General features: G+C 40.1%; 1 protein-coding gene across 2 annotated transcripts in view; it reads left to right on the plus strand.

Annotated features, from left to right (window-relative positions):
• The first annotated feature begins 4,063 nt into the window (after positions 1-4,063).
• The window catches only part of LOC115217895 (C3 and PZP-like alpha-2-macroglobulin domain-containing protein 8), an 80,208-nt gene continuing 57,859 nt past the window's right edge, over positions 4,064-26,412 (plus strand). For both annotated transcript variants that reach the window (XM_036503713.1, XM_029787617.2), the window contains exons 1-7: positions 4,064-4,204; positions 9,246-9,357; positions 14,871-15,054; positions 16,103-16,271; positions 19,419-19,489; positions 21,490-21,544; positions 25,415-25,488. In XM_036503713.1, the coding sequence (XP_036359606.1) occupies positions 9,254-9,357; positions 14,871-15,054; positions 16,103-16,271; positions 19,419-19,489; positions 21,490-21,544; positions 25,415-25,488 (657 nt within the window). In that variant the 5' untranslated portion in view covers positions 4,064-4,204; positions 9,246-9,253. The remainder of the gene's footprint in view (positions 4,205-9,245; positions 9,358-14,870; positions 15,055-16,102; positions 16,272-19,418; positions 19,490-21,489; positions 21,545-25,414; positions 25,489-26,412) is intronic.

Here is a 26,412-nt window from a genome sequence, read left to right on the forward strand (position 1 = left end):
CAGGGCCTTTTCCTGGTTTCATACCCTTAATTGCTTTATCTACCAAGGAGCTGTCTATTTGGATAGCTGGTCCCTCTACTGGGTCAACATTTGGCAGGCTCTCCTCCTCCCATTCATTCTCCATGTACAGCAGTCTTTATTAATGGCTTCTTCAAGCCTCTTTCTTTTCAGAATCATTAAAAGCAAGTGCACCATCATCCATACAGACACATTTCTCTCCTGTAACATCACAATTTTCTTTCACACATTGTCTTGCAATCTGAAATACTTCAGTTCATTGGTCCTCACGTCACTGGACATTGGCAAACTTCTTCTTTTCCGCTTCATCCTTGGCTATGTATACCTACCACCCAGCCTGCTTTTTGGCTACCTGGTACAGTTCCCTGCTACTCCCACCCATCCAGGCTTTCCAGGTCTGTTTCTTTTGCTCTAATGGCTTTTCTACCATACTATTCCACCACCATGTAACTCTAGGTCTAGAAGGGACTTTGCACCATCTGCAGACTTGGTCTGTGGCACTCAGCAAGCTGTCCCATAGGAATTTCCAGCTACCTTCTATGTCCGATGTTTGTAGCTCCTCCTCCTTCTCACCAAATTCTCTGACCATGTGAAGGATTCTTTAGCTTCCAAATCCTTCCTTTTTGGATTGGTCTGCTTCTTGGTATCCTTCAAGCCTAAAGTCACTAATGACTAGCCTATACTGGTGGTGGGTGGGGGGGTGCATTCTTCACCCTGGAGGGTCTTTGTATTTAAGAGCAACCCTGCGTCCTACTGTCTGGTGAAGATGAAATCAATCTGGCTAGCAGAGTCCCCTGATTGATAGGTTATAAGGTGGCAGTCTGGCTTCCTGAAGTTAGTGTTGCAAATTAAAAGGTTACATGCATTACAAAACTCCAGTAGCCGAGTACCTTCATCATTCTGGGTGCTAATACCATGGTCCCCATGTACCCCAGTGAAGATACCAGATTCCCGCCCAACATGCCCATTAAAATCTCCAGCCACAAAGATGAGATCACTGCCAATCGTCTTTGAGGTAGCCTGTAGAAGAGTATCATAAAAGTGGTCCTTCTGATCATTTGGTAGCCCCGCATGTGGAGTGTAAGTGGAGATAATTGTAGCTGTGCTGTTCTACAGGACTAGCCTGAGCTTAAGCACTCTGTTGCATACCCCAAAAACCTCTATGACTTTATCCACCCATTTCTCCACAAGGAGTATGCCTACACCCCCTACACCATCCATGTTACCTTGCCAGAAGACTTTATACCTATGTGCCTTGCCTGTGAGGACCCTAGCTGAGGCTCCTCTCCATCTTACCTCTTGTATACAGCATACATCAACCCATCTCCTTTCAAGCACTACAATCTCACTAGGCCTACCTTTCAGTGTGCCAACTCTGAAAACTTGAAAAGGAATGTGGGGTGAGGTTTGGGGAGGAGAGATGTTATTCAGTGCCTGAAAAGAAGAAGAAGGTTGTTGTGGTTCGTTTATATATATATATATATATATATATATATATATATATATATATATATATATATATATATATATATATATGTTGGCTTTATCTCCTATCCAAGAATTTATCTTCTTCTTTGCTGAATGCTTCCTCCTTTTTGGTGATAGCATTGATGACTCTGTTAACCAATTCTTATATAGAAGAGTTGATGGCATTGATTGCATGGCAATATCGGTGAAGGACAGGGTTGATTTTGTTGAGCCTCTCTCTCTTGTTGTTAGATTTTTTCCCTTTTCTCTTCTGGTGGCTTTGAAGTTTTGGGTTCCAATGGTGATGGAACACCATCACTTGGTATGTCTTGAGCTTGTGTTTCAAATGATTTAGGTTCAATTCCAGTGGCTTTCAGTGTTGCTTTGGTTGGTGCTTGTATCTTCAAAGAGGGCAACCCCATTGTCTTTTTCTTGAAGTGAGCTCACTGAATAAGACTTGGAGTTGAAACCTTGACTCTTCCATTCCTGCTACATATCCTGACTATTGAAGATGGTGTTTCATGGTCAGTGATTCAATACTTTGACTGTTGGCTCATTCCAGCTCACATAGTGTCCCCATTTGATGCTCAAGATTGAATGACACTTTAGTTGGTGGAAGCATTCTAAGTTTTAGATGTCACAACAATATAGAATCCAAGTTTTGCAGCCATAGAACAAGGTTGAAATGACACCAAGAGAAATTTCAAAATGGAATACAATGGAAAACATAACTCCGAGGTTTATTCCCCATAAATTCCAACGGTATATAACATGAAATTTCTTTGATATTTTCTACAAATTCGTGTTGTATGTGCATCACATAGATGTGTGTGGGTGTGTATCAAGAGAATTTGTAGGAAATTTGGCTTTTATTTCGGTACTCATATTTTTTGTAAATGCCCTTTCTAGATTTATTTTGTAAAGTGGAAAACAAAAACCAGTTTGGAAATTTCCAACATTTTCAGTTGTATAAAAAAAAAATAAATAAAATTAACACTTTATTTTCGCTTTTTGCCAAAGAATATATAATACCTCTTTTTACTGTGGGAAATTTCTCTGAAATTTTATCGCCAAGAAACAAATCCGATCAGTTTGGGATTTTTGTCAAAACTCATTCCCACCCCTAGAAATAGCCTTTACCCCCCCCCCCCAAAAAAAAATTTCCGATATAATCGACTTCTAGGCCATATGAAGCGTATATGTAAAAATATTTATTAAAAAAATATGTACGAAAAAGAGTCTGTGTGAGATTTGGCTGTTATTTCCTGCATGTGGATAGACTGCTTGAAGGCTTATTTAATGTACGGGTGCGCCCAGTTTTGATTTCGAAGTATTTAAAAAGTTATTTGGAAATCATAAAGCGAAACGTCTCCACCCATCACCACACCACTTCCAAAGTTTCGCTTTAGCATCGCACTCAACGCATGCGCAATAGCGAAAAGTGTTTCAAAACTTCGTGTTTATACCGTAGACTGCGAGGAGAGGGGAGGGGTATTTTTTTGTTTTTTTGAAATTGAAATTTTCCAAAAATTTTTGGAATATTTTTTTCAGAATCGCATATTTTTGGAAAAACAAATCTGAAAAAAGTCAAAAAGGAAGAAATTGGCGGGGAGGTGGGGTATTGAAATTTCGAAATGCCGATTTTTGCCAATTTTTTAAAATTTCCATACCCGGAAACGGGAGTATTTCTTTAAGAGGGGGGAAGGAATGGGAGGGAACAAAAGAAAGTCTTTCCGTCATAAATCTGGAGGAGAAGCACATGGTAAGATGTAGAACAGTTAATATTATAATGGGGGAGGCCGGTTTATGGGGTTACCCTGGGTTTCTCGCTCATAAGGGGTTTAGCCTTACGGCGTATCTTCAGACCCCACACGTGTTTTGGCTGTCTGAAGATACGCCGTAAACCCCCATTATATATATATATAATATATATATATATAGTCAATTCAAGGATTTCTTATTCCCATTAGGAATTAAGAAATCAAACATTTCATTGGTTTATCTTTAAAAAAAACTGATACAAATAAATTAACTATGTATCTAATAATAATGAAATTATTGTATACAGTGCTCAGGTGCGCCACAACTTGTCAAAAGTGTGTATAAAGCATATGCAGTAATGAATAAATGTTTGGAGAGTGAACAGTGTATGAGTCAGATACATGCTTGAGAAAATCAAAATCAGGTGTGTTGGCGGATCTCAGGAAGCATGGAAGTTTTGTGTCTAATTTCTTACATCTTTAATTTTACCTATAAATAAATAAATATAATATATATATATATATATATATATACAGAGAGAGAGAGAGAATTCCTTGAATATAACTTTGGATATACTCTCAAAGACTGAATGCCACAAAATGCCAATCCCTCGTCGGCCCTGATACAGCTTGTTTAAATTCCTCTTTGTGGATTTACTTAACTTCAGTTACAGGTGTTCGAAGCTTTTTATAATGGGACGTTATTAGTAATTTTCGTTTTTCATTTTATTTTATTTTCCCCTGAAAGCCTTATTCACCTGTAGCAAAATTGTACATGAATAAAACCAATTCTTAATATCTGCTTTTTGTGATTATTTCCATAAAGTTAGGAAACATTTAAAATATTTTTATGACAGATGGCGCGTTGATTTGTTTGCTTGTAATCAGCAGCAATCACTGACCTATTATATTTCAGTTTACCTGTAGATTGTTACTTCCTGAGGACAGCGCCACAACAGGTAAGATATCTTTTCTTGTTGTTCCTCTGAGTGACCTAAATAATTAATTAAACAGGAAAATACAAGTTTGTTAGAAGAAAAAAAACTAACCCCGAGATATATATGTAATTTCCCAATCCAAGAAAATCTGATAAAAATGCCACAATATGTATATAAAAAGATATTTACGGTCATATTTTGTTTATTTTTTCCTTATAAGTTACGCCTTGGGCAGAACCACGACCTCACACTTTTATAATATGGCGTCGGGCACTAGACACTTGTTTGTTTGCTCTTTATACCTCCGTTTTTAGTTTGGTTCTTTGTCATATATTTATGTTATTTCTAAATTAATTTAGAGTGTAGAAGCAATATGAAATTGATCTATATTTCAGCTCTCTAGCTCTTTGCCACTTTTTTAGGTGCGGTTGAGGTAACTTAATTGGGTCTAGTTTATTAATTACTAATGTCTTGTCTTATCCGAGAATAACCAAAAGTTTTCAAATATATATATATATATATATATATATATATATATATATAGGTATATGTGTGTTGTATGTGTGTATATATATATATAGAGAGAGAAATTACAGTGGTCAAACATATGAGACGTAATGTCATAATGGCTTAATTCCAGTTTTAATTCAGTTACTAATTTAATAAGTGAATCGTAACTACGTCGATAGGTCGCGATTCGTAAATATATTTTCTCGTTAAAACACTTTAAAGTATCTGCAAACTTTGTCTTTATTTTGATATTTTAAATATCGGAACTTAAACCTACCTGTTGCCCTATTTCTGGGTTCAATCCCCCTCCTCCTACAAACAACTTTAAAACCCTTAAAATTGTCCTCTCACTTTTTCAATACATTTTTTTTTTCTGCAGTTAAATATTTCTATGCCTCTCAATGATTCTCTCCTGTTCCGTTGGCCTGAAAACCTTTCGAAATTCTTTTTACTCTTTATTGTCGCAGTGACGAATTTAAAAATAAATAAAACATTTCCAGATTGTGTGTGTGTGCATGCGTATATGTAGTAGTGTTTTGTAAGTGTAACTGTGGTTGTTCTACAACTATAACAGAAGAGAACACTGTTTTTTGGTTGTGTAAATATTCAGTATAAAGAGTTTATACACTTCCAAGCTTAGAATGTTCCTTTTCCGAGGACTTCGTATCCCCTTGGATGAATAATCTTCAGATGGATCTGACTGGCGAACGTATAACACTCCATCACACACACACACCTATTGCCTCTCTGGGCATCAACACACTGAAGTTTTTTCATCTGGCTCCTGACTTAATAGAAGCCCACAAGATTATCCACCATCTTTCCAACACCAAATTTGACTACTTTTTTTCAAATTTAATATCTCAAATACTCGTAAGGCCGGTGAGCTGGCAGAATCGTTATCACACATAGCGGCATTTCTTCCGTCTTTATGTTCTGAGTTCGAATTCCGCAGAGGTCGACTTTGCCTTTCATCCTTTCGGGATCAATAAAAGAAGAACCAGTTTGAGCGCTGAGGTCAATGTAATTAACTAACTTTCTTCCTCCGAAATTGTTGGCCTTGTGCCAAAATTCGAAACCAATATTTCCACCATCTGTACTGACAGGGTCACCAAGTAGAGGCATTGGAGGAGGTGATGATAAAAAGGTTATTGTGACATAGATACAGGTGTCTTGCTGTAGAGGAAGTACAAGGTTACCTGGCCAGAGAGAGAAAGGTCAGGAAAGGATACAGAAAGAAGTGTGCTACTGCAAAGAAAATACATGGTTACCCAACCTGAGGGAACTGCAGGACAGCAGGATAAAGATGGTGGCAAAATGCTGGGCATACTCACAAGAAATGGGGATCAGAATATATATGAAATGGTTAAATAAAGGAAGAGAGAAATACAGATAGTGGCAAGTGCCAGGGCAAACCCTTGAGGTTCGAATGCCATAATGTAAGTTGCAGGATATTGTGAAAGGAGTGCAAGTGAGTGGTGAAAGACCTGGATATATATAGAGTTGGAGTGGCTACCAGATGGCAATGATACAGAGGAACAGGGCCATGAGGAGAGGATTGGGGAGTGAGAGGTAGGCATAGTGTATGAAGGAAGAAATGTGAATGAGAAGAGATGTAGATTGGTTTGTTGGGGTAGGGTGAGAGAAAAGTTTTCTTGTTTTGTGTGGGTGGAACACCCAAGTTGAGGGCTAGCCAGATAGCAATAAGAGTGAAACAGGACATATGGGTATAATGCACAGATCAGGGACAAGTGGAGAGCAATGATACAGTGGCACAGGGCCAAGAGGACAGGAGTGGGAAATATCACAGTACAGGAAGCAGAAATGTGAGGAAGAGAAGAGATGTTGGGTTTGTTGTTGTAGTGTGTGATAATATATATTCATTGAAAAGAATAAAATCAGTTAATATATGAGAATATGTGATGAAGAAAGTTGGTGTATGGTCATTGTCAACATTTTGCATCTACTTTTCTATGCTGGCATGGGTCAGAGGAGTTATGATCTGCATCACTATTCAGTTACTGCTCTTCCAGATATATAGGAGACCATGGTTCACCCAATTGTAGATGGGTGTGAGTGAACACTCTTGTATAACCAACGGTTTTACAGAGTGTATTTGGTAGATTTTACTGTGGCACTAATTCAAGAGAAGTTGCTTTATCTCCAGAGTTCTGTTAACTCTATGCTGTCTCTGTTGATTCACTGGAACCAAAAGCCAAGAAGACTGAAGGATAAGCTTTCTTCTCTTGGGATTGAGACAAGAGCCAGAGGGAGATGTGAAAGGAGAAAGAGCCTCAAGATGGTTGCAGCGCAAGGAGATTGAATAGAAACAGCATTTGTGAGGGAGGTTTAAATGTAAATATTGAAATAGTGTGGAGGAGAAGACAGACAAGATGATGAGAGGGAGAAAGTGATGAACGCCAGTAAGACAGAGGTGGGACAGTGTGGTATGATGCTTGCTTTCCAACCACATGATATTGGCTTCAGTCCCACTGTGTGGAAATTCCAAGTTGACCAAATCCTTGTGGATTTGAAAGACAGAACCTGAAAGCTCCTTGTTTGTCTGTGTGTCTTCCCCTTGACATTGTGCAAATACTGTAGACAAGTGTTACCATTATACAAGCACTGTCGTTTGTTTCCAATTGCCTGGCCATGAGCAAAATAATATCTTTCTTGGAAATGGGTGAGGATTGGCAACAGGAAGGACATTAGGTCTTAGAGAATCTGTCTCCATGAATTCTCACACAAGCATCATTAAAACAGCAACAACAATGATGAAAACATTTTGAATGATTTTTATTTGAAAAACTTTATTTTTTCTTCTTGTTTTTGATCCATTAAGCTTTTCTTTCTATTAGACATCAGCCAAAGTTTAAATGCCTAAGTTAAATTTTAAAAAAAGCAAACCAATAACAGAATATTGCTAATTACCTATTATTTGTTTCAGTAGTAGTAGTGGTTATAAGAATATCATTGACATAGCAGCATGCCCCAGTGACAACAGGATCAATGTGAAAGAAGAAGAAAAAATAAACAATTATGACGATTTAAAGTAGGAAATACAAATGTTGTGGTCAGTGAAGAGAATAGTTGTGATACCAATAGTAATTGGTGCACTTTGGAAGTATCAGCACTCAACTACCGTCATGGCTGTAAAAGTTGGTACAAGTGTGAAGGTAGAACATCTACAAAAATCAGCATTGCTTGGAACTGCAAGAATTCTTCGCAGGTTTCTTGAAGCATGACCAGTAAACAAGTGTCACCCTCATCTGCTGGCTCTGGACAGCTGACACTTTCCCTCATACCCAGCAAAATAAGCTGTGAGATTTCATATGATAATAATAATCTTTCCTACTATAGGCATGAGGCTTAAAATTGGTGGTAGTGGTGGGATTAATCAATTACGTTGACCTCAGTACACAACTGGTACTTATTTTATCAATCCCAAAAGGATTAAAGGCAAAGATAACCTTTGCAGAATTTGAGCTCAGAACATAAAGACAGATAAAATGCAGTCAAGCATTTTGCCCCGTGTACTAACATTTTGGATCTTTTCCTTTTGAACAGCAGATTTCAACACAATTTCTAGTTAACTAAACACTTTAAAACTTCGTATACTGGTAGAATGTGTCAAAAGAAAACATTATTTTCACTTGGCTTTCTTGATAAATTTGTAATTCGTTTGTTTAACGTAGTTTAATTTTTCGAATTTTAACCAATCCTTTGCTGCGTCTAAAACTGAGACAACATCCTGTAACTAACCCTACCCCCCCCAACCCTAACCATAACTTTTTTTTTCTTAATTGTTACGCGTGTAAAAAAAACTAAACTTTAGTTTTTTTTACACGCGTAACAATTAAGAAAAAATGATTTAGGGTGAGAGGGAGGGTTAGTTACAGGATGTTGTCTCAGTTTTAGACGCAGCAAATGTTGTTTACCTAAATGGAGGTAATCGATTGGTTAAAATTGCTGAAATGCTCGGATTTTCAGACGGAATATCTTACAAACTATAGAATTTTCTCAATAAAACCAAGAGAAAATGATGTTTTATAAATACATTCTACCAGTATACAAAGTTTAAAAGTGTTTAGTTAACTAGAAATTGTGTTGACATCTGCCGTTCAAAAGGAAAAGATCCGACATTTCTACTAGTTCATCGCCTTAGTAGTAGTAATAATATTAATAATAAATCACTAAGATGTGGCAGCTGTGAAAGTCGAACGTAAAGTTTATCCCTATTGTCATTGGAGCTTTGGGTTCAATACAACCCAATCTGAAAAAACATCTGAGAACCTTAGAAATACCTTACAATCTAGATGTATTGCAAAAGTCGGCATTACTTGGAACTGCACACATTGCATAAAGTACTCTTTGTCTGAGGTCCTTGTTGTGACTTGACAAACAGTTCAATACCTGGTAGACACAATATCTACAATCAACAACCTCACGATATTGTATACTGTGCGACGTCTATAATAATAATAATCTATTCTTGACTTCTCTGCTTTCTTATTTGTTTTCACTCTGATAGAAATTCTTCTTGTTTCTATAGATACCAAGATGTTGCGTGCCCTCATATGTGCAGCTTTATTTAGTTTTGCATTGTCTGTTGACATGGAAACAATTCTTTCAAACAGCAATGGCTATAAACTGGATACAAAAGTGTAAGTATTTTCACCGTTTTTATATATCACAAAATGTCAGTACAAAAAATATTCAGGCTTTTCTAAATTCTTCCAGACTTAATATTGATAATTATATTTTTCTGTGGCTGAGTTTTTCTTGTTATTTTGATGACAGCTGGTGAAGCTGTGAGGCCTTGAGGTAAGGGGTGTTGAGCTTCCAATCATAGTTGTGGGTTCAAATTCTGAACCAGGTAGCTCGTTATGTTCTTGAGCAAAGCACTTCAAAAGAAGCCTATTTGTGTGTGTGTGTTTGTGTCTCTTTGTCTTGACATCGCATGTGATAGTTGTAAAGCAGTGTTGTTCATTTCAAATATTTTGCAAAATCAGGTGCTTGGAAACAGATGAGGGTTGACTACAGGAAGGGCATCCAGCTGTAGAAAATCTGTCTCAACAAACTCAACCTGATCCATGCAGGAATGGAAAGGTGGGCATCAAAAAGAGGATGTGGTCAGACAGATGTTCATATATGGCTTATAAAGAATATTCAAGTGATGTATGAAGAAGCTGAAAAGAAAATTACAATTAATATTAAGGAGATGTACTCGCATAGCAAGTAATTTGATCTGAGATCGTGTGCTGAAACGAAAACAATTGCAGCGTGGAAGGTGTTTATAAGCCATTTAAGAAACACACAAAAGCCATTCGATTCACTTCAACATTTAAGTTTAATTTGTCAAAATATTTTCGTCGCTAAAATCCGCGACCTGTTCACTGACAAAAATCCGTGAGATGCAGTGAACAGGTCGCGGATTTTAGCGACGAAAATATTTTGACAAATTAAACTTAAATGTTGAAGTGAATCGAACGGCTTTTGTGTGTTTCTTAAATGGCTTATAAACACCTTCCACGCTGCAATTGAATTAATATTAAATTATATGAAAAAACTTGTAGTATTTGGATGGGTATTCACCAAGGGGCTGTTCTCAGTCCTGCATTATTCATTGTAGCTTTTGAGGCAATATGAGAGATTGGAAGTCAGTATTCTTGGCAATTTTTGCATTCTGTTGATGTATAAGATATGAGGAAGTGAAAGAAAATCAATAACAGAACTGAACAGTAATTCAGTAGAAAGATCAATCACATCTGCTTAAATTAATAAGGGTGTGTTGGGGGGAGGGGGCTGGTAGCTAAATTACTGATTGGTTCATTTTCTGTTAAGAGTATTCACTTTTTCATGTTTTCATGGGTCAAACGGAATTAATTTAAACAGATTTTCTATAGCTGGATGCCCTTTCTGTGTCCAACACTCACCTGTTTCCAGACAAGGTAATATTTCCCCAAGGCTGGGCATATTTTCATGAATACAGTTGGAAATGAACAACGCTGCTTGTATGGTGATGCTCATTTATGACCATTATGCAACGTCAACACAAGGCAACACACACACACATCTTTTGATATGATGGACATCTTTCAGTTTCTCTCTATCCAATCCACTGACAAGGTTTGGTAAGCCTTGGGCTATAGGTGAATGCATTTTCCCTTGGTGCCATGCAGTGAGGATGAACCTGAGACTATCATCATATGTTTGTTTTCCATGCTGGCATGGGTTGGACAGCTTGACATGGAGCTGGTCAGCCAAAGAGCTGCCTGGACCCCATGTCCATTTTGGTATGGTTTCTATGGCTGGATGCCCTTGAAATGAATTTGTTAACTACAAGGACAGTTGTGTGAAAAAGTGTCACACCCTAACAGTGGAAGGAACCTGTAGAAGAGGTAGACCCAGGAAGACATGGGACGAGGTGGTGAAGCATGAATGTTGGGCCTCACGGAGGCAATGACAGGAGACCGAGACCTTTGGAGATATGCTGTGATTGAGAAGACCCAGCAAACCAAGTGAGATCACAGCCATGGCTAATGCCAGTGTTGCATGACTGGCCCATTTGAAATTGCCCTTGAAGCGTTGGGCAATATGATATGCTTGAGAAGACCTGTTAAGTCAAGTGAAATCAAAATCATGGTTGTAGCCAATGCCACCTGACTGGCACTCGTGCTGGTGGCACATAATAAGCACCATTCAAGTGTGGGTTGATGCTAGTACCACCTCACTGGCTCCCCATGCTGGTGGCACATAAAAAGCACCATTCAAGCATGGTCGATGCCAGTGCTGCCTGACTGGCTTCCATACTGGTGGCACATAAAAAGCACCATTCAATCATGGTTGATGCCAGTACCACCTGACTGGCCCTTGTGCTGAGGGCATGTAAAAAGCTACCCACTAAACTCTAGGAGTGGTTGGCACTAGGAAGGGCAGATCAGATTGGAGACTGGCGCAGCCTACTAGCTTGTCAGTCCTCAGTTAAGCCGTCCAACCCATGCCAGCATGGAAAATCATGGAATGTCCTCAGTTACAACGATGTGGGTTCCAGTTGATCCAATCAATGGAACAGCCTACTTGTGAAATTACTGTGCAAGTGGCTGAGCACTCCACAGACATGCGTGTACCCTTAACATAGTTCTTGGGGAGATTCAGCGTGACACAGTGTGACAAGGCTGGCCCTTTTGAAATACAGGTACAACAGAAACAGGAAGAAAGAGTGAGAGAAAGCTGTGGTGAAAGAGTACAGCAGGGTTTGCCACCACCTTCTGCCAGAGCCTCGTGGAGCTTTAGGTGTTTTCACTCAAACACTCAGAATGCCCAGTCTGGGAATCAAAACCACAATTCTACAACCGTGAGTCCGCTGCCCTAACCACTGGGCCATTGTGCCTCCACGCACATAAAATGGACATTAAATGATGATGACGAGTACCATGCCTGCACCTATATGCTGCCTTGTATGTGTGTGTGTGTGTATATATATATATATATATAATATATATATATATATTATATGCACCACACACACGCACGACCAAATTATTTTCTATTTGCTGATTCAAACCACAACTAGATACAGATTATACTGTTGTAAGGGGTGGGAGCACTGTTTGATGAAGCACTTTCATTAAGACAGGGTTGGAGGACTCCTTTAGTTTTTGTGTTATATCACCGTTCAAGTTCTGCTCCTGTAGCTTCATTGCCAGTGTGGGTCAGTCTTAAAATCCAACTTCTGTCCTACTTCCTCATATCTCTTAGTTTACTCATCCTTTTGCAATGTCACTTGGCTGCCATGCTTAGTACAGTCGTATGGTTTTTGGCAGACGCAATGCCTGAATCCTGCAGATGAAGTTTATAAATTCATCCCTTATTCTTCTGTGTGAAATTTGTAATGGAACACAGGCTGTCCAAAAAGCCTCTCTGCAGTATTTTATTGCTAAATAATCATAAGATGGTATATAAGACTACAAAAGAATATATTAGACGTTACAAAACTTTATAAGAGGTGTTGAAAGTGTTGTCTTTCATTTTCAATACATAAGTTGACTCTTCTACACATGTTTTGAAATACATCTTGGAGATTCTGATGTGGTATGGACCGTGCAAAGGTTATGATTGTGTGTTTTTGCTCATTAATGGTTTTTGGGTGATTCCTGTACACTGATCCTTTACTTGCTCTCCAGAAAAAAAAAAGTCTGGCGGTGTTAAATCAAGTGATCTTTGTGGCCAAAGTCCTTTCAAAATAATCCGTTCACCGAAAAACTCTTCAAGTAGTGCCATGGTGTTGAAAATGTCGTCCTTCATTTACAAAACATAAGATTTAATTTGCCTTTTACTGCCGTTTGAGCACTTCCTAGATTGATTTCCGTTTCCTGTGACAATTTGCATAAGGACTTTGACGGGATTGCCAACAGTTTATCAGAAATATTGCAGAGTGTTTCGTCTGAAAGAACAGTAGGCCTACTGCTTCTTGCTGCGTCTTCCACTGAGCCTGTGTTTCTAAATTTTCTAACCAAATCCCCCAAATAGTGTCACGATGTGGAACAACAGTATTTGGAAAAGTTTCACTGAACTTCTGTTTCACCATATCTGTGTATTCATTTCCAGCTCGAAACACCCATTCAACTAAAAATGTACGTTCTTCAATGGTTGGCATGTCGACACGCTGAAGGGTACACAATGACTGAGGGACAATGGCCAATGCCTAGCCATCCACGCAGTGATAGCCAAGTTGCACATGTGCAGGATTAAAAAATTCACTGTGGAGAGACTTTTTGAACACCCTGTATGACTCGCTGAATACTGTGTGGACTGTGATTCTTGTCGATGGGCCATTACTATATTGTCATAGCTGCTTAGTTTAAGGCTACTAATTTGAATGGTCTAAAGCTGCAGTGTCACCTTGGTGTAATGCTTAACATAGCTACATGCTTCACAGCAGAGATGGCATTAGAATTCCACACGATTTTACAGCATTTATTTTTCATGTTCTATTTTAGATGTGTCTAAATTAGCAAAACTTTTAAAAATTATTTATCAGACTAGCAGGATTGGTGGATTATACAGCAAAAATGTCCTCTGGTATTTGGTTACATTCTTCTCTGCTCTGAGTTTAAATTCCATCAATGTTACCTGTGCCTTTTCATTTTCCTGTCACTTAAAACTACCAGTTATGTATTGGGGTCAACTTGACTTCCACACCTCTACCAATTAATTGACTCTCTTATCTCTCACTTTCTGCTAATTATCTTTTTCTGCCTTCCAATTAGTTCTTCTGTCCCACTTTTCCTAATTAGCTCTTCTGCCTTCACCTCTCCCACTTAATTAGCTCTTTCCTTGCTGATTGACTTTGTTACTTTCATCTCTCCTAATAATTTGACTCTCTTATCCTCATCCTCCCCAACTGACTCTTCTCCATCAGCAGCATTTAACGTCCATTTTCCCTGTTGGCATGGGGTGGTTGGCTTGACACAAACTGGCAAGGCCAGGAGCTGCACCAATTTCCATGGTCTCTTTTCACATGGTTTCTATGGCTTGATGCCCTTTTTAACACCAACTACTTTATAGAATGTACTGGGTGCTTTTACCTGACATCAGCACTAATTTATGTGGCACCATCACCAGTGCTTTTTACGTGAACCCAGCAATGGCACTTTTTATTTGGGACCATCACCGGTGCTCTTTACGTGGAACCATTACTGGTGCTCTTTACGTGAAACCATCACCGGTGCTCTTTACGTGGAACCATCACTGGTGCTCTTTACGTGGAACCATTACTGGTGCTCTTTACGTGAAACCATCACTGGTGCTCTTTACGTGGAACCATCACCAGTGCTCTTTATGTGGAACCATCACCGGTGCTTTTTACATGGAACCATCACCGGTGCTTTTTACATGGAACCATCACTGGTGCTCTTTACGTGGTACCATCACCGGTGCTCTTTACATGGAACCATCACCGGTGCTCTTTACGTGGGACCATCACCAGTGCTCTTTACATGGAACCATCTCCCGTCCCTTTTTATGTGTTGCCAGTGCTTTTTTACGTGGCCCTAGCACCAATGTCTTTTCACGTGGTACCAGCACCTCTTCTAATAAATTTACTCTTTGTTTCCTCCACTCCAAGTAATGATGATCTACCTATATTAAACATTATTTTGTGTATCTTTTTCAGAACTTATTTAATTGCTGTTCCCCGTAAGATTCGTCCCAATCAAGTGATTCAGATATTTACAACCATTACCCGACTAGAGTATGGGCCCCTCATATTGAAGCTCTCTATTGTTAGAGATAACTTTGAGTATGGTAGAACAACACTGGAATTCAACATGCCTGCCAGCCGAATCATGCAGTTACAGGTGAGTCTATAGACTATTTTATGAGATAGCTAGTGTTTTTCTGTCCTTTGACTGTCAAGTTTGGAAGTATACCAGCCCATGGCGTGTGTGTGTTTATGTGCATCCCTGTCTGAACATTGTGATGGTTGTAAAATGAGTATTGCCATCATACAGTGTTGTTTGTTTCCGGTCTTCTGTGAAAACCATCCATGTTCCATGCTAGCACGGAACATGGATGTTAAATGATGATATTCCATTGTGATTCTCTGAACAGCAAAAAAAAAAAAAAAACCCCAAAAAGCCCAGGCCAGAAGAAATGCTAAATATTTCATATTTAGAGAGCAACTTCACTTATTAAATGTTTTGATTAATATTAAGCTAAATGTTTTAGAACAATGTGCAAAATGCTTAGCAGCGTTTCGTCCAAATTTAAGGCAGCAAATATACATGAATCATCATTGTTTAATGTCTGCCTTCCATGGGTGGGACGGTTTCACAAGGGTCGACCAGGTAGAAGTCTGCACCAGACTTCTGTGACTGTTTTGACAGGATTGTCACAGCTGGATACCCTTCCTAACACCAACAACCCAGCTGAATAGACTTGGTGCTTTTTACATGGCACAAGCCCAGGCAGGGTCAGTTTTGGCAAGGTTTTTAAGGCTGGATGCCATTCTGAATGCCAACCACTCAGCAGAATGGACTTAGTGCTTTATACGTGGCACAAGCACAGGAATATATTTAAAATTATTAGGGCAGAGGGCTGGCAGCATTGTTAGCACACTGAGCAAAATCCTCAGTGGCATTTTGTCTGTCTTTACATTCCAAGTTCAAATTCAACTGAAGTCGACTTTATCTTCCACCCTTTTAGGGTCGGTAAAGTAAGTACCAGTTGACTATTGGGGGTTGATGTAATTGACTTACCCCTCTCCCTCAAAATTGCTGGCTTTGTGCCAAAATTTGAAGCCATTATTAGGTTAAATGTTTCTTCTAGTTATGTCATAAAATGGTGAGTTGAGTGAAGGCTATCCATCAAACATTTCTACCTGTTAATATATTCAATATTTTTCAGATCTCCCAAAATCTTCCGCCTGGGCAATACAAAGTGAAAATTGAGGCCAACCCTATCAGCAATCCAAGCAGTCAAGTCTTTACAAGAGAAGCAGACATCATGTTTGACGAGAAGTTTGCTTCAGTTTTCATCCAGACCAATAAACCTGTCTATTGCCAAGGTCAAAAGGGTAAGTGTACCTTCTGATTGTGCTGGGTACTGTTTTTGTTGTTGATGTTGGTGGTGGTGGTATCAGTGCTGCTAGAATTGTTGTTATTATTGTTGCTAAGATAATGTATTGTGTAAAATACATTGAGTGCAGGGTATTGATGGAGTGAGCAGAGTGATGGAAAAACTATTTTGAGGGCAGTGGATTGCTTGAAAGATGCAGAAAAAGATATTTGGCAGTTTAACACACACTCGAGTGTTGGACCTCACGCAGGCAATGACCAAGACCTCTGGCATTATGTTGTGCTTGAGAAGAATACCCATCAAACTGAGCAGAATCACAGTCATGGCAGATACTGGTGTCACGCAAATTGGCACCTGTGCTGGTGGCATGTAAATGCACGCCGGTACCATGCAAATGGCACCCGTGCCAGTGGCACATAAAAACACCTACTACACTCTGGGAGTGGTTGGCATTAGGAAGGGCATCCAGCTGTAGAAAACCATGCCAAATCAGGCTGGAGTCTGCCAGCATGGACAATGGACGTTAAATGATGATGGTAAGAATCATGTGTGGTAAGAAGCTTGCTTCTCAACCACATGGTTCCAGGTTCAGTCTCACTGCATGGTACCTTGGGCAAATGTCCACTATAACCTCAGGCTGACGAAAGCCTGGTGAGTGGATTTGGAAGGTGGAACCTGAAAGAAGTCCATTGTGTATGTGTGTTTGTCCCCCACCATCACTGCTGACCAATGTTGGTGTGTTTATGCATCTGTAACTTAGAAGTTTGGCAAGAGTGACTGATAGAATAAGTACCAGACCTTTAAAAAAAAAAGTTCTGGGGTCAATTCATTTGTCTGAAAGGTATTCTTCAAGGTGAGGCCCCAGCATGGCCACAGTCTAATTGCTGAAACAAGTAAAAGATAGAAGATAATGCAAACATACAGGGTAACAGTTTATTTAAGGTGATCCAGTGAAACCTGGAAGGGGACAGCGAAAGTCTCTCAATTGCTGGACATGTTCCATTGATGTTGTCTAAGTGTGATTCTCTAATTTTACTGTTGTGGTTGTTGCTGTTAACAATGTCCTCACTGATATCGTCCTTGTGGCTGCATCAACTTCTGCCCTCATTGAATCTATTCAATCCATACCCATTGCCCAATCTTGTCCTGCCATGGACAGGCTGCCTTCAGTTTGTTGTATGGACATGGCATTCAACTGAGTGATTTCACCATAGACTGTATACATTTCAGTTTGTTTCAGGCAGAAGAGGATTTATATGGCGGAAACACTCAAGTAGTGGCTATCAACCATGACTCCCAGGGCCTTGTGTGGCCATTCAACATCCTCTCTGTGGCCCCCAAGCATCCTTCTAGCAGCACCCAACACTCTAACCCTCTATAAATAAATTTTTCCGTAATTGACTTCACTTTTTTTAGTGTGCTCCCCTAAAAATATCCAGGTTTTGGATATGAACCAGACATTAAAAACATTGAGCACCACTGATGGGGAGTAATTAGCCACTGTCTTAGCTCTTAGATCTTTCAGTGTTGTCAGCATAATGGGGGTAATTAGCCTTCTCCAGACATTCTAATTGCTTACCTTCCTCCTGGCTCCATTCGTACCAACTCTCATTGCAATCTGGTCCTCCTGGAACATATTATTCCATGTCTGTAGTGGTGGGGGTGGATGCTCTGAGAGTGTTACCACTAGAATAAGAATAGCCTGGGCAAAGTTCAGAAAGCTCCTACCTCTGCTGGTGACAAAGGGCCTCTCACTCAGAGTGAAGGTAGACTGTATGAAGCATGTGTGCGAACAGTCATGCTGCATGGCAGTGAAACATGGGCTGTGACTGCTGAAGACATGCATAGGCTTGAAAGAAATGAAGCTAGTATGGCCGATGCCAGTGCTGCCTAACCGGCTCTTGTGATAGTGACATGCAATAAGCACCATTCATGCGTGGGTCATTGCCAGTGCTGCCTGATTGGCTCTCTGTGCCGGTGGCACGTAAAAATCACCATCCGAACATGGTCGATGCCAGCCACCATGTCCTGCAAACTTCCCATGTCTGCTCGCCTTGTTACCTCTTTGCTTCTCACTCTTTCTCTGTAAGAGGTGTCCAGGATTGAACAGTAGGTAATGTTGATGGAATGCGTCCAGCAATTAAAAGATCTTCTCTGCCTTCTTCCAAGTTTCATTGATTTGGCTTAAATAAACTATTACACTGTATGTTAGTATTGAGTACTTTTTCTCATTTCAATGCTACTAATAGATGTGCGTGTGTGTGTAAAGGTGCCAGATATTTTAAGCAAAAGAAGAGGTGTCTAATTTCAGGATGATGGGTGGTAATGGAGTGAGTAGAGAGATGGACAACTTACTAGTTGGTATCATTAAAGTACTGGACAAGTACTTGAGATTGATGTGATAAAGTACTTGGAAATTGGTATGATAAAGTACCCGTCAAATACTTAGAAGTTGATGAAATAAAGGACCAGCCAAGTACGGAGGTTGATTAAAGTACCGGACATATATTGGGGGTTTATACTTCCTGCCAACAATATACAGCCTTGTGTCTATGTTGGAAATAAACTATTTAAACATGTTTTACCTGTGGAGCCCTTTGAATCTTTTTAACTCAGGTGGACCCTCACAGCCTTTTCATTATCATCATCATCCAGTGTTTTAAATCTGGGTTTTGTCCCCATTAACAGTGATGGCTGGATCTACCTCAATGCCTTGGCAACCTGGGTAGGCAGGTGCAGCCCACCCCAACCTTTGGGTTGGCTCGTGCTCATTCTCCCTTACTATCATGAGGCTTTTTTTGAACTGGATTTTCTACGGGGAGCATGCCCTTGCTTACCCTGAACCCCACTTTCTAGACATGAGTAGTCCCAAGACCTTTTGTTATTTCAAAAATCCCCTTTTAATATTATTAAGAATCACATAATTGTTAAAACAGTTTCTGTATTGTAGATGTGTAACTGATTTATTACACACAAATTTTAACAACAAAATTTTGTATGGAGCCCCAACGGTCCTATGGACCCTTATTCAGAACCTCTGCCCTAAAGTATTAAATCTCCAAAAGAAACTTCACCCTAAGTCTGTGAATTAACTTCTTTGCTTCCTTGTTCCTGTTCTCACTGTCAAATTTTATTATTTCCCCAGTATTTTTCCGGGTGGTACAAGTCTACCCTGATCTGATGCCTGTCTATGGAAGTTTGACAATCTATGTTAAGGTAAGTTGTTGTTGTTGTTTAACCCTAGGCAGTTCTAACTGGACAGACCTACAATCAAATGACATGTCAACCATAACCACCCAGCCTGAATTTTAGTGGATCTCCATAACAATAGCAGTTAATGGGGCAGAAATCTACCATTTTCTTGTAGACAAACCTAGCATTGAACAGCTTGTTTAACCCTAGGTCTACCTTGGTTAAACAGGCCTATGTTCAAAGACACTCCACCATTGACCATCTCTTTTGTTTTGTTTTGTTTTTTGTCTACTTAGGACAACAATAACAAATGCTTCTTTTATTTGAAGACAGAGGAAATATGGTAGCATTTCTTACCAATTCATCCACAAATTGTAGTTAATCATCTTAAAAAAAAAGAATTTGATAATGAAGTTCTACCTCACAGATTAGATGGTCATGGTTGGAATGCCCTTCATTATAAGTCTACAAAGGATGAACTGGAGGCTAGGGTTTATCGTTTTCATTTCCTGCAAGTAGGATTTAGTTAAAGATCCATGGGTTATCTGCACTTAGGGGTGGAATGGTGGCTATGTGGATGTTTGACACACACCCTCTCTCTTCTCTCACCTCTCTCCCTTTTGCTTCTCTCTCCTCTATTTCCCCTGCCCTCTCTCCTCCATCTTCCTCTGCCCTCTCTCTCTTCCATCTTCCCCTCCCCTCTCTCTTCCATCTTCCCCTGCCCTCTCTCCTCCATCTTCCCCTGCCCTCTCTCCTCCATCTCCTCTGCCCTCTCTCTCTTCCATCTTCCCCTCCCCTCTCTCTTCCATCTTCCCCTGCCCTCTCTCCTCCATCTTCCCCTGCCCTCTCTCCTCCATCTTCCCCTCCCCTCTCACCTCCCTCGCCCCTCTCTTCGTCTCCCCTCTATCTCTCTCTCCTCCACCCCCTCTTTCCTCCACTCTAACCAAAGGGGGGTTTTCCAACCAATATTTACATTTATTTATAGCTTTATCTACTTTTGAGTCCGACCATTAAAAATAAATTATTTCATGTTCTCTCAAGGTTTCCAAATTTTTACAACACTAACAATTCCCAATTGATCTTGTTTAGCAAGTGACTTAATCTGAAACCATGTACTGGAAGAGAAACAGTTAAATCATGGGAGAAGCATTCTAGCCATTTAATTACACACAAATTTGTTAAATTTCCTTTAAATATATTTCATGAAGTACAACTGTATTATTGTGAGATGAAAATTATGGTACCTCGTTAAAAGATTTTGAAGTGAAATTAACAGCTGTGTTGTTAACCCTTTTGTTACCATATTTCTATAGAATTACCCTGCGTTTTGATTTTATTAATTTTGAATGTAATGTGGAATCTCATAAAATAAGTTTTGTCATTGTTTAGCTGGTGTAAGGCGGCAAGTCAGCAGAGACATTAGCATGCCGGATGAAATGCTTAGCAGTGTTTCGTCTGTCTTTACGTTCTGAGTTCAAATTCTGCTGAGGTCGACTTTGCCTTTCATCCTTTTGGAGTTGATAAATAAATACCAGTTATGTTCTGGGGTTGATCTAATTGACTGACTCCCCCCCTCCTCAAAAATTTTAGGCCTTGTGCCTAGAGTAAAAAAGAATATTTTAAGGTGGCGAGCTGACAGAAACATTAGTATGCCAGGTGAAATGCTTAGTGGTATTTCATCTGGTTTGACATTCTGAGTTCAAATTCCTCCGAGGTCGACTTTGCCTTTCATCCTTTCGGGGTCAATAAATTAAGTATCAATTGCCTACTGGGGTTGATTTAATCGACTGGCCCCCTCCCCCAAAATTTCAGGCCTTGTTCCTAGAGCAGAAAAGAATATTTAGCTGGTGTTTGGGTCATAAATTAACATGAAATTTTGCTGGACCATTTTAATTTAGAACACTTTAAACATGAAATTTGTTCATAGAACCAAAAATGGTATCAGGCTAAGAATTGAATGGTTATTCTTTGATGTAGTCGTTTCTTACATATTTTATAACAATCTGTTTTTATTACTTGTACAGGATCCAACAGGTTTTGTTGTACGACGATGGTTAGGTCAGCAAACTAATGCAGGAGGTAAGTAGTCCAGTGAACCATTTCGCCAGACTTTAGAAACCAATGCAGCTGTTTGTTTCAGGATTCTGTGTGATTGTGTGGGGCTGAGGTGGGCCAGAAATGCAGGGTCAGTGATGTCACACGAACAGCCAAGGGGCTTTGCTGGAAGGAAAAGAGTAAGGGAAGTCATGTGATTGGAAGCATGACTAACAGGGGTCTCTTTTGTTTTGGGACCGTCTCTTGGGACAGATCTGGTGGCTGCATGAGTTGAGAGAATTGCCGTAAGGTTCTGGACCAAGGTTAGGCAGGTAGGGCTCCTAAGGGTATATCCTGGCTGAAAAGGATCAATGTTACAGGGGGACCCATGAGATAGGGGAATTATGTTTTTTTTTCTCCCATACTGCAGATTGTTGTTGGTCAGAGTTTGTTTATTAATTGCAGAAATGGTGAAGCGCCAGTATTTAATTTCATATCTTTGTGTTTCCAGAGATCAGATTGTGTGAGTGCTAACCTTTGAAGGTCATAGAAATAAGCATCAGTCAAATATTGGCATTGATTTACCTCTGCCATTTTCACAGATTTTCCCATTGTTAGAAATTCCTCATTACCACAACAGCATCTCTTTGAATCTCTGGCCTTTGGCCTATCTCATGCTACATTCCTTGTAACAATGTCATTTGAAAAAAAAAAAAAAACACATTGATGGATGCATTCCTGGATAGGAATGTTTATTACTGGAATTCTTTTAAGCATTGTTTAGATGTGGCATAGGCACAGGCGTGGCTATGTGGTTAAGTAGTTTTCTTCCCTACCACATGGTTCTGGGTTCAGTCCCACTGCATGGCACTTTGGGCAAATGACTCCTTGTGCTATAGCCTTAAGCCTACAAAAGCTTTGAATAGATTTGGTTGATGGAAACTGAAAGAAACTCATTGGGAGATTGTTACCTTGTTTAGGAGCAGTTGAAGGTTGGTGACAGGAAGAGCATTTGGCTGTAGAAAATCTGCCTCAATGAAGTCTATGTCTGACCCAGAAAGCTTGGAAAAGTAAGCATTAAAATGATGTCTGTCTGTCTGTTTGTCTCCATTGTCATTGCTGCAGCCACCACCATCATCTTTATCTCTGCTTTTCCACACTGGAATGAGATGACAGGCAGGTTTACTGAGACAGAGGTTTTGCAACCAGATGCTTGGTCACCAACCATCTCAGCTTCTCCTAACAACACACACAGATTCAGTTTCCCTTCACTAAAACTAGGGTATAAATGCTGATTATGCTCTAATTGATTTGATCGAAAACAGCCTGATTGTGAAATCAACATGTGAGGGGTTGAGCAACCCCACAGACACGTGTACCCTGAATGTAATTCTCAGATTCAGCTGGCACTTTGAATTGTATAGGTACTTCTCTTTATTTTGGCTACTGAACAAACAGGAGCAACATGAATGAAGGGTCTTGCTTGCGTTCACATGTTCTTCAGGGAATCAAATACATAGCATTATGCTTATAAGGCGAATGCCTTAGCCATTTGCCATCATTAAAATTAGGGTCTACAAATGTAGCAAAGACCAAAGTATTAGTAAGCAGCAAGAGGTACTCAGCACACACCCCCTCGGGTAGGTGGCCCTGCTCAATCTGTAGGAAAGGTACAGGTAGAAACTCCATAAGATGCACCTAATGTAAGTTATGGACACATAAGAGATGCAGCAACATTAAAGGGAAATTAACAGATAAGATAGCTTTCATGTGCGGCAGATGCACAGGGACAATAGACACAACAGACACTCAGAAAACAGATTCCATCACACTCCAGGGAGAGAAACTAGAAGTAGTTGATAGTTTCCGCTACCTGGGTGACCAAGTTAGTAGCGGAGGTGGATGCACAGAGAGTATCACCACTAGAATACGAATAGCCTGGGCAAAGTTCAGAAAGCTCCTACCCCTACTGGCAACAAAAGGTCTCTCCCTCAGAGCGAAAGGTAGATTGTATGATGCATGTGTGCGAACTGCCATGCTTCACGGTAATGAAACATGGGCAGTGACTGCAGAGGACATGCGTAGACTTGAAAGAAATGAAGCTAGCATGATCCGCTGGATGTGTAGTGTCAGTGTGCACGCAAGACAGAGTGTAAGCATCCTAAGAGAAATGCTGGATATAAGAAGCATCAGATGTGGTGTGCAAGAGCGACGCTTGCGATGGTATGGTCATGTGCTGCGGATGGATGAAGAGAGATGTGTGAAGAAGTGCCACTCCCAAACAGTTGAAGGTATCAGGGGGAGAGGTAGACCCAGGAAGACATGGGATGAGGTAGTCAAGCATGACCTCAGAGCATTGGGCCTCACTGAGGCAATGGCGAAAGACCGAGATCTCTGGAGATATGCTGTGACTGCAAAGACCCAGGCTGCTTTCTGCAGCAATTCCACATACCCCCTACCCATTCAAAGTACCCCGGATCCCCAAAGTACCCCAGATCTCCAAAGTACCCCGGATCCCCAAAGTACCCCGGACCCAGTTGCCCCCGTGCCGCTGGCACGCTAAAAGCTCGAACCGATCGCGACCAATGCCGGAACCCCCGGACCCTGTGCAGGTGGCACGTAAAAAGCACCCAATTCACTCACGGAGTGGTTGGCATTAGGAAGGGCATCCAGCCGTAGAAACTCTGCCAAATCAGACTGGAGCCTGGAGCGGCCCCTGGCTTCCCAGACCCCGGTCAAACCGTCCAACCCGTGCTAGCGCGGAAAACGGACGTTAAACGATGATGATGATGATGATGGTGTTTATATGTTTTGCTTTCTTGAGCCCTGGAACCCCTAAGGTCTCCAAGGCATAAAAGTCACAACATTCCCCCTGAATGGGATGCCTGTCTGCAGGATTCAAGGCCAGCAATTTCTAGGGGATGGGGGCAAGACGAATACATTGACCCCACTACTTGACTGGTACTTTATCAACCCTGAAGGAATTCAACTCAGAAAATAGTCAGATGAAGCAATGTTGCCAAACAATAATTTTGTCTGATGTGATAATAACTCTGCTAACCCTGTTACCTTATACATGGCATGTGACCAAATAATAATAATAATTGTTTCTACTATAGGCACAAAGTCTGGGATTTTGGGGGAGAGGACTAGTTGATTACATCAACCCCAGTGTTTCACTTGTACTTAATTTATCAACCCCAAAAGGAAGAAAGGCAGTCCACCTCAGTGGAATTTGAACTCAGAATATAAAAATAGATGAAACGCTGCTAAGCATTTTGCCTGGCATGCTAACAATTCTGCCAGCTCACTGCCTTAATAATAATAATAATAATAAATTCCCTGATGCAGTACCAGGCAGTGGCTCTCGTGGCTTCTGATCTTAACTGATTGGAAGTGTTATCATGTACATTGTTTTGTCTTGGTATAAAAGATGGGCTACAGCAAATATTCTGTTCAATATCACAGATTTGCTTGTCAGTTGTTTGACCTTAACCAGTTGACCATGTCCCTTAGTGGCTGACGATATGTGCATCTCTGATCACAAGCAGAAGTAGTGGGGGAGCATCATACCTGTGTATTGAAAGGAATTCTTTGGGGCTTGGATATTTCACCTCTGGAAACATAGGTATTTTGGTCATCATCCTTAAACTACCCTTAATCAGGGACCTTTTGAGTGGGATGAGCTACTTAACCTGAAGAAAATTCTAATTGGGCCTGACCTTCAAGGTCATGCACTGTTTATCTTGATATGAGACCACTATGTTGTGCATATATGGTTGTGATGCATGTACCTGGCGTACTCTTATCATATATTTGTACCCCAGTGTCACTTTGATGGCACATGTTGCAGTCTCACTCAGTATTATAATAAATTTAAAATATGTCTAATTGCTTATAATTCTTTGACTTCAGGTATTGTCAGTGAAAACTTTGAACTAGCAGATCAACCAAAATTTGGCAACTGGTCTATAGCTGTCCATGCTTCAGTAAGTAAAAAAAAACCATTCTCTAAGAATTTTGTTGGAATATAATCTCCTGATGTGCTTTTGGAATAAAAACAATCTTATAATTCTGGATGAAATCATATTTCTGTGAATTACTCATGATTTGAGAAAGAAATTTTTAAGTACACTGCCATCCACTTATCTTGACAACTGTAGGCAGTGGCAGACTGGGTCTAAAAATATTGGTTGCCAGGAGACTAAGGGGACCCACCCGCATCTACAATGCTATAATTTAATTTTTCAACTGTCTACAAACACAGCCAGGCTGAAATAAATAATGCATTCTTCCAGGAGTGAATAAAAAATTCTCAAACTTGAGGGGATGGGTTCCCCTATATATGGATTCTAATGGTGCAGGGGCCCACTTGCCATCAGGTAAGCTGGCAACCTGGCCAGTCTGCCACTGACTGTTGGTTCCTAGAATAGAATTTATCAACAATATATTATTTTTCTATCATCACTGTATTGCTACAAACGTATTGTTCTTCAGATATTTAAAAGAAAAACACAGGCCCTGTATAGGGTTTTCAGCACTTCTCCCTAACTGTATGTATATTAGATCTAACATCATTTTAATTTCCACTTTTCCATACTGGCACGGGTTGGACAGAATTGCTTGTCACCACGCTACATCTGTTTCCATGGAAGATTGGAAATAAATAACACCATATGTGATGACAAGAGAGGGGAACCCACAAACAAGCATACATGTAGGGCGACTTCTTTTCAATTCCATTTACCAAATCCGCTCTCAATGTTCTGGTTGGCCTGGAGCTACAGAAGATGACACTTACACAAGCTATCATGCAGAGAGATTGAATCTATAATCACATGGTTGAGAAACAATCTTCTTAATGATACAATTACATCCATATGATGTGTGTGTATTGTAGAATATCAATGGAA

The sequence above is a fragment of the Octopus sinensis genome, linkage group LG1 (genome assembly GCF_006345805.1).
Source record: "Octopus sinensis linkage group LG1, ASM634580v1, whole genome shotgun sequence".
NCBI classification, from domain to species: domain Eukaryota; kingdom Metazoa; phylum Mollusca; class Cephalopoda; order Octopoda; family Octopodidae; genus Octopus; species Octopus sinensis.